This window comes from Myotis brandtii, unplaced genomic scaffold, assembly GCF_000412655.1.
Source record: "Myotis brandtii unplaced genomic scaffold, ASM41265v1 scaffold493, whole genome shotgun sequence".
Classification (NCBI taxonomy): Eukaryota; Metazoa; Chordata; class Mammalia; order Chiroptera; family Vespertilionidae; genus Myotis; species Myotis brandtii.
The window spans coordinates 2,803,747-2,813,108 of record NW_005368827.1 but is presented as its reverse complement, the minus strand read 5'-3'; the positions used below and the strand labels follow the sequence as shown (position 1 = coordinate 2,813,108).

The window sequence follows — 9,362 nt, the reverse complement described above, 5'->3', positions numbered from 1 at the left end:
ATATTAGTTTCAGGTATACAGCATAGTGGTTAGACAATTATATAATTTACAGAGTGATAAAGTTTTTTTTTTATATAAAATCAGAGCAAAGATGTGTGAAATTTTAGAAAAACTTAAAAAATAATCATACTTTACCCCCTGACTGGGTGAGCTGTCAGACACTGTGGCTTATCGATTCCATGAATAATTGAGGTTTTCAAAGAGCCATCTAGTCTTGCCACATTAATCTGTGTTTCATCAAATTCTGAGCTAATCCAGTACAAATTCCGTGAGACCCAATCCACTGCTAGCCCTCTGATACTCTGAATATCTACAAAACAGGAAAAAGAAAATTAAAAGTAAATGAAGTTTCTCATTCTTTCGGCTTTTCAAGTAAGTTATTTTCTGTCTCAGGGAAATTTTAATTTACACTTTAATTTGTTAGCTAAAATTGTACAAGATTGTAATCGCATTCCCTCATCAGCCCTTCTTAAAACATGAATAATCATTAATGTCTTACTGCCCAGCCGTTTTGAAACCTGACACCTCAATTAGCATTGAAATTACACTAACAGTCCATGATTCACTAGTAAACACTTAGCAGCAGAAACAAGCTCCAGTCCTATGGGCCAAGGTGACGAAATTCAAATTAGAGTAATAGCTTCTCCAGTTGGTAGCACATCTTTCTAGTTAGGAGAAAGTACTTGTGAAGCATCAACAAATGTGCTATTTTATGTTTTAAGTGCCAATTTGTTACTGAAATGAAATAAAACAAGTCAACTTTCCTAAAAGAGTTAATAGACTTGAACATCCTTCAAAATAGAAAGTTAACCGACTAAGATATGAACAAAGAAACTAAAACCCTTTTAACATTCCTCCATCGTGGATTCTACAGAAATTACTGAAATCTAATTAAGTTTCAGTACGTTATAGCCAATATGAATATTTGGGTTGTTATTCCTTGATTATTCAATTAGGCATTTAAAAAAAGTGATGGAATTTAGGCTTAAATACAATTGCATATTTTAATTAAAGAAATAAATTAAAATAAAGTCTTAACAATGATAGATACTAGAAAATCTTTTCAGCATATTAACATATAAAGTAGGCCATTTAGTCCCCTACCTGCGGCATTTTATAACTCTAACTTGGCCTTGCCTTGATTTTACAAAACTTAAAAAATGTGTTCGAGGAATGTACCTTCTGAGTTCTCTAGACCCATCTGTGTTACTCAAGTTTACAAAACAGCTGGAGACTGTTAAAATGAAGATGCTGACTCAGCAGATGTGGCGAGAGGCGAGATTCTGAAATTTCTAACTAGCGCCCCTTGCAGCTACACTGCTCCAAACAGAAGCTCCAATCTAAGGGCCTCCAGAACCCCATAGCCACTGCCACTTACCTCATTGAATTGCTACATCTTCCTATTTAACATTTTCAAAAAATGCCACAAAGCTAGATTTGCACCTGAAAGGGAAGGCTCCAGATTGCAATATTTGCCAACTGGTTGAAAATTAAACAAGCAAAACAAGACACAGAGGCCTGGCAGTTCTGGGTCAGCTCTAAAGTGTAGTGTTGGCCTGGGGACCTCCACCACAGCAGATTTCCTGGAATGTCGACCACGCTGACTTTCCTGCTCAAAAATCCTTGAATTGTTTCTAAATAAGTTTTAATGACCGTGCCCTTAGAATATATTTCTCATGTTTTGGTAACTCTAATCAACACCATCTCACTCTGCAACTTACCTTTCATCATTAATTTATTGGTATATTGGTGGATTTTGGATGTGAACTTCATTTCTAAATTCAAAATTTGAAATTCATTTTTATTTAACCTACCCACTTCCCTCTTTTCTAAAAAGAGAGAGAGAGAGAGAGAGAGACTTCACTCTCTGGAGTTAATTGGTTGCTGAGAGATAGACAGTATTATAATGAGACCTGGCTTCATGTTTTAGGTTGTGTACCTGTTTCTTGTTTTTAATCAAGTCACTTAAATTTTGGCCTCTTACAGGAAAATTAGTGACCCGGTGCATGAATTCGTGCACATTGAAAGGAAATTAATTAGAAGAAATGTTTTAATATTGCTATTTGCCCTTTCTCTATAATAGAAATGTCAACCAAACTCACGATTGACAATTGCAGATCAATACACATGCATGCAATTAGCGCCAGCAAAAGCTTTATATGTATCACGCATGAGCAAGTCAACTTAGCCTTTTATATATATAGAATAAACTCACTTAATTAGACCTGCTTTCTGATGTAGCTAAACTTTTTCCAGCCCAGTGAAGCATACCAACTTCTCTTTCAGGTAACTGTCAGCAACACAGCAGTAAATATCAACATGAAGCAGATTATTATTGTAGATCACGCAGGGAGAACAAAGGGTAAAATATTTAACTACAGCAGTGTTTGACTATATTCTGTGCAGTGAGAAAACCTGGGGTCATTTTTAAGGTCCACCATTTCTTACTTCTTTTCAGTCGGCTCAAGTTTCTAAGCTTTCTAAATCTCTGTTTTCTGGCTAATGAAAAGAAAATAGGATTCCACCAAGTCTCTTATCTATCTACTCCAGGACTTCTGTGAGGATCAAATGAGATGAGGCATGGGAAAATGCTTCACAGACATTTGGTTAAAGTGTAAAATGTTTCTACCTGGGTATAAAGCAAATCGTGTTTCTGGGCTGAAGAAAATGCAAGGAGACTAGTCGCTAGGGAGAGGAACCTAGGCATTGCTATGTGACATCATTACACAGATGGACACTTAGCAGATTAGCCTATATAATTGTGCTTTAAATTATAGATATTATAGATAACACATAGGATTTCTGTGAATATTTTATTATATGATATGTATTTGTGTACCTTAATGCAGGGTGGAGGGCTACTTTGCCAATCCAAGGACTTAATATCTTCTGTATTTTTACTCTGGATTGCTTGGTATTGGCAAGAATAATGAAATTAGTTTTTATTTCCTCTAAAATACATGGCTACCCAAAGTAGTGTTGTTTGTTTGTGGTTGTTGTATTTTGTGTTGTTTTGTTTTTTTGTTTGTTTGTTTTTTGTTTTGGCTGTCTCTGCTGCTCAAAATTTATTTCTGATTGAGTCCTAATCACATCCTAGAGAATACAGTGCACTGTTAAACTGGAAAGCTAGCCAATGTAATCTATTAATACCTATTTAGTCCTTGCCGATTATATGGTTCATGCTCTCCAAATCTACTTCTATCTTTAATACCACAACAGCATCCAGTCTTTTTCCTCTTTAAAGCAGTTGATTTAGTTGCTGCCAGGTTATTTTTCTAACTAGAGAGCTCTGGATCATGACCTTTGTTTGCCCCATGGTATTCAATTGCTTCCAGCCACTTAGAGAGTGATGTCTAAATTCTTAGCTTGCCTTTCTATATAATCTGAATATAACTACCTTCCCAATCATATTTCTCACTATTTTTAACAATTACCTTACATGTCAATCATATTGATGTGCTTTCAGAGTTCCAAAGGTGTCCTGTCCTTTCCAACTTATAAGGAATTATCTGGCCAATGTCTTTCAATGTAATGTGATAGTTACTTGCTGACATATTACTACTATCACCTATACTTCTTGAGGGCAGGGTCCTTGCTAATTTATCTTCATAGCTCTCATCCTCAAATATATACAAATCACCTTCAAAATAAGTATCATTAATGAATTGATGAGTGCATTCATAACATGCACAATCTACAATTTTAAGATGTGTGAGCTGAAATCAATAAAAATATCTTTAAAAAAAAAAAGACAATACAGAGGCTTGTGTAGCCATAGGGGCAAAACCTTGCAATGAGACTCTAGGGATTCGTGGATTTGTAGTTAGTTGCTCAGTTCAGAGGTTTCGGACCTTAAACTCACAAAGAGTAGGAGAGCTAAACAAGGACACACTCAGGTATTATCTGAAGGGTGTAAGTCCTCAGTGACAGGTCACTGGGGAAAAATAATTGGCCTGCTCCAAAAGGAGAATATTTTAAAATAAAATGTTTTTTAAAGTATTATGTGTAAGATAAAGAAAAATGAGTGGGATATTTTAAAAGAAAAATATGCTTTGAAATAATAAGCAAGGTGCATTAATTTACTTTTAAAATTCTCACAAGTAACTTTTACATAGTTTTAAAAATACAATATAAAAAAAAAAGTATCAGGGGCATTAACTAGCAGCTTAGGCAGATTAACTAGTGAACTGCAATGCAAATCGAAGGACATTAGCCAGAGCCAACACAGAGAAATAAAACGATCAGAGGAATTGGAGGTTACAATGAACTATCTTGCACATGTAGTCAGTTTCTAAAGGTGGGGACACAGAGACTGGGTTAGAGAAAATGGTAAGAGAGAACATTTGAGGGTTTTTTTTGTTTTCTCTCCAGGTTGATGAAAGACATGACCTCATAGGAGGCACAAGACTCTTAGTGGCTAAATAAAAAAATATTGTCATGAGGAAAAATAAAACATGAAAAGTAGCTAAAGAGAAAAGAAAAGAAAAAGACCTAAAAGGAATAACAATTAGATAAACATGGAGGTTCAATATAGCGATGAGGGATGCCACAAGATAGTGGGATGATATCTGGAGAAGATTGAAAGAAAACAGCTGTGAACTTGGAATTTATAGTCAACACAATTATTATACTATAACAACAAACACCCAAATAATTTTCTTTACAAAGGGGCACAGGACTTGAATATACATTTATCCAAAAACAGGTATAGAAATGCCAGTATGAAAGGACGCTCAGCACCACTAATCATTAGGAAATGCAAATCAAAACCACCATTAGTTACCACCTCACACTCATTAGAATGGCTACTATACAACAAAACAAATTTTTAAAAGAAGTTAGAAAAAAACAAGTGCTAAGAGGGATTTGAAAAAATTGGAACACGTGCGTGTATTATTGGTAGGAATGTGAAATGGTACAGCCTCTGTGGGAGACGGTACAGCAGTTCCTCAAATAATTAAAAATAGAATTACCTTATGATCCAGCAATTCCACTTTTGGGTAAAAAGTCAAGGGCTGCACAATGATATTTTAGTCAAGGACAGACCGCATATATGAAGGTGGTCCCAGAGGATTACAATGGAGCTAAAAATTCCTGTTACCCAGTGACATTTTAGCCATAGTGACATCACAGCCGTCTAACGTGGTGGCACAAGGCATTGCTATTTTGTGCTGTTCTCAGTCTATCGATAGTAATGCTATTGGATACAAATGCCTGAAGGCACTCACCTGTCTCCTGGTGAGCTTTCCACAGACACTTCCCCTCTCTAAAGCAATGCCGCAACTGGACAGACCCTTTGGGTTCTTATTACAGTTGTAAGACACCCTTGAGCAGTAACCATTAGCAAACCTTGAAGTAAACCTTACAGGCTCAGAAATGCCCAATGCACACCAGGAGGCACACAGTAAGGTTGGTGGGGAGAGCACACTGCACACAGGGTCCTGGGCTTCCACTTTTTTGGGGATCAGGGATGGGTCCTTGGGTTTCAAGGACTCACTCTTTATTGGTGAATTTGAAACATAAGAATGAGAATTTAAAGCACAAGAATAGAAAAAAAAGTACCCTAAATAGGGAAATCAACCAAGATCTTCAAACGAAGGAGCCTCAGCGCAGAGAGGTGGCCTGGTTCTTTATCTTGTTGTGCAGCTGGGAATGAGTTCCTTCAAGTTAGCTTTCCAGAAGGGGATGCCTCTTTGAAATGGGTGTGTTAAGCAATCAAAGCTTAAGTCAGAGCTCACACTACCGTTACCCACATGTTTGTGGTGGATACTGGTGCAAACAAATCTACTGCACTACCAGTCCTGTGAAAGTATATCACATACAATTACAGTTGTAGACTATACCATCCAGGTTTGTGTAAGTACACTCTTTGATGTCTGGTCAATGATGAAATATCCTAATGACGTATCCCCATGGTTAAATAGTGTATGACTTTTATACCCCAAAGAATTGAAAGCAGAGTCTCAAAGAGATATCTGTACACCTCTGTTCATCTTAGCACTTTTCACAATAGCCAAAAGGAGGAAATGATGCTAATATCCAACAACAAATGTATGTATAAACATGTGAAACATGTGAAATACGATGAAATGTTATTCAGTCTTAGAAAGAAAGGCAGTTCTGACACATGCTACAGTATGGATGAACCTTGAAAACCTTATGCTGAGTGAAGTAAGCCATTCACAAAAAGACAAATGCTATATGAATTTTTACAAATATTAATTCTGTAATAGTTCCTTTCACTCCAAACCACAGTGTGGGTATTTTTATTTCTCTTTTACAAATTAGGAAACTGGAATCCAGGAAGACCAAATAACTTCCCAAAGCAACACACAAAATTAGCTGAGCAAGAATTTGACCTTGGGTCTGAGGGGAGTCCAAACTAGTGTTTTATGTTTTTTTTCTCCATCTTCCATATTAGCATAGTCTCCCTAAGATCCGTCAAATGGAATAAATCTCTCCCTTCCTGTTTCTCAATTGTGCTTTGAACTTGGGTAAGCACTGACTTTACAGACTACCTTCTATCACAGGCATATATGCCTCTCTTAAAAGGAGTTCCCAACTCTCTCTCTCTCTCTCTCTCTCTCTCTCTCTCCATATATATATAATTTATATGCTATACAAATTAATAATACATCCATAAATGAATGATCCAGCTTAAGAAATAGAACATTAAAAATACTTCAGAAGCCTTCTACGCTCACCCTAATTTTATACCCTCCCAACTCTTGATTTTGTAAGTTTTAACAAATATCTCAAATCTTTATTTTTTTTCCTAGAGACTGTAGGGGCAAAAGTTTAACTTCATATAATCTTGCTATCTCTTAATGCCATAACCTATAATTATTCCTATCCAACTTACTGATGATAAAGCAAGCCTCCTTCCTGTATTCTCATCTGGATCCATGTCCCCAAACATCTTTCCAACTATCTGGTCAATTTCACCTCACTCCATCATCAGGATTAATTACTTCTACAACTGTCCACACCTTCTTATACTTCTCATTATTCTAGTCTAATTTTTATTTCAGATTTAGAACATTTCTATAACTTTCTACTTGTATCTTTACCTATGGTTTCTCACATATCCAAACTAACTTCCCGGTATCCACCTGGTTTATCTTCCAAAGAGATTGAATTACCTGCACACATCTGTAAAAGTCATCAGGGGCTCTCCATTACCTTGTGGGGAAAAAATAATAATAACAGCTCCTCCCCCTGTTATAAGACCTCCTGTAATCTGCCATCATGTTAACCTTCTACTTTACTCTTCTCCAAGGTCCAAAGACCCCTAACTACTTCCTCTTCTTTGAAGTGTCCAGGCATTTGTGCCTACTGACATCTCAACCTGGATTGATTTTACTACCATTCCCCCCAAGGCCTAGGTAGACTACAACTTCCTAAGTGGGAACTTTGGTAATCCCATGTACCCTGAGAACTCAGTGCTCCCTGTGAGAAGTGGTTTACACCCATATTAAATGCTTCATTTCATTTATCCTTATAATTTAGTTAATTGTTTAACTCATTCTTTCATCAGATATGAAGAGCCTTGAGATTATGGACTGTCTCAGTTAAATAATAGCCATTGCCCAATCCATTCAATGTCCCAGATACAGAATCCAGGATATGGTGTTAAAAAAAAGCCAAAAAAAAAAAAGCCCATGGAATAAAATTAAATAGCCTTTATATGCTTCAAACTAAAAGATAATGAATAAACATAGAAGTATCTCTTATTTAGCACCTATTGCTCTAGACTAGAGACATAGTTCTCAAGGGAATGACATTTATGTGTCATTTTTTACTTTCTTTCTTTTCCTTTAAAAAAAAATCACAGATGTTGACATTCTTTCACCAAAAGGCTTCCTGCATAAAAGTAAAAATTGAAAATTCTATTCAGGAATAGGCAAAACAACAGATGTTCCCCTTCCAAACTTTCTACTTTAATTCATAGCCTGTTTCTGAAATCTAGCTCTCACTGTTATTACTGACCTGTTTTCATTTATTTCATTCTCTCTGGGGCAATTTTCACAATAGTTTTTATTTTCTAAGCATTTTTACTACTGGGTACAATTAAACTTGCAAACTAGAGGGAATGAATGAATCTTTAGTACTTACTGACAAACAATTGTTGGCAAAAGTAGATAACAATTTCTAGTACTGATGGAAAGCTAATCTGAAATAGGTCCAATTAGATTCAAAGTTACATTGGGAATTAAATTTTACATAATGTGATAAAAATATGTGTTCTAAATGGCTTATATTTTTGCAATTTAGGAAAGCATATGATTATATAATAATTTCTTAGCACATACGAGAATATTCTTTATAGAAATAAACAGGTACACTTCAAATTCTTATTCATTTTTTATTCATTTTAACTTCTGGCTAACTCATCCTAACTCTTTAATTCATTCAGATAGTAATAGCACTTGCCTAAAACTGAGTCCTTAATTTTTCAAAGACAAGCAATTTATACTTTGCCCTAGAATAACCAGATACATCAGAGGTCTTTTCCTATTAAAAAAAAAAAGTGATTCTATTGACAATGGTCTGGAATCTCATAAAGCTGCCAACATACCTCTGAAAGTTTTTCCTTAATAGTTCAGAATAAACAATGAAAGCATGTGGTCTAACCCTTACTCTTCACCCAGGAACTACTAGATGAGCTCTGCAGAGTGTACTGCGTGTATATTAAGGGAACACTGGAAAACCATGTAATGCACAAACCTTGTCATTATATTAACCCTTCAGTTCCCCACCTTACTGAGTTTCCTTATGTGTAAAAGAAAGGGAAACTCAGTGAAAAAGAGGATAGCGTAGGACTCAACAGGCCTAATTCAAACTTGGATGTAAAAAAGCTTTTCTGTTTTGTAAACTAAACAAAATGCTTCCTCATTTTTAAGAGCAGAAAGTAGCATTTACCTCAAAGCACTGTATGAGGAATAAAAAGTATATAAAATAAAATAATGAAATATACAAATCTGAAAAGTCTATATTACCCCTAACTTCTATTAGGAAATCTAAGGTATATTAATTTCTTTTTTTCTTACTATGTCAATTACAAGAAATACTTGAGAGTTTCGGGGGGAACCTTTTATCCAATAAGGTATTATTCTGGGCAGTACACAGTACTCAAGAGGCAATAGAACTGTGGGAATATCTTAAAAAGACAATTCCGAGACAATTGGGATGAAGTCCTGAGTCCTCTTATTATAGAGTAACTAGAGGCCCGGTGCACTAAAATTTGTGCACTTGGGGGGCAAGGGGGGCCCCTCAGCCCGGCCTGTGCCCTCTCGCAGTCTGGGACCCCTCAGGGGATGACCACCTGCTGGCTTAGGCCCGCTCCCCGGGGGATTGGGCCT

At 36.1% G+C, this 9,362-nt stretch overlaps 1 protein-coding gene across 1 annotated transcript in view; it reads right to left on the bottom strand.

Annotated features, from left to right (window-relative positions):
- The window catches only part of LRP1B (low density lipoprotein receptor-related protein 1B), a 1,756,854-nt gene that overhangs the window by 563,645 nt on the left and 1,183,847 nt on the right, over positions 1-9,362 (bottom strand). Inside the window, exon 30 of the mRNA XM_014548045.1 lies at positions 136-310. Coding sequence (XP_014403531.1) covers positions 136-310 — 175 coding nt within the window. The remainder of the gene's footprint in view (positions 1-135; positions 311-9,362) is intronic.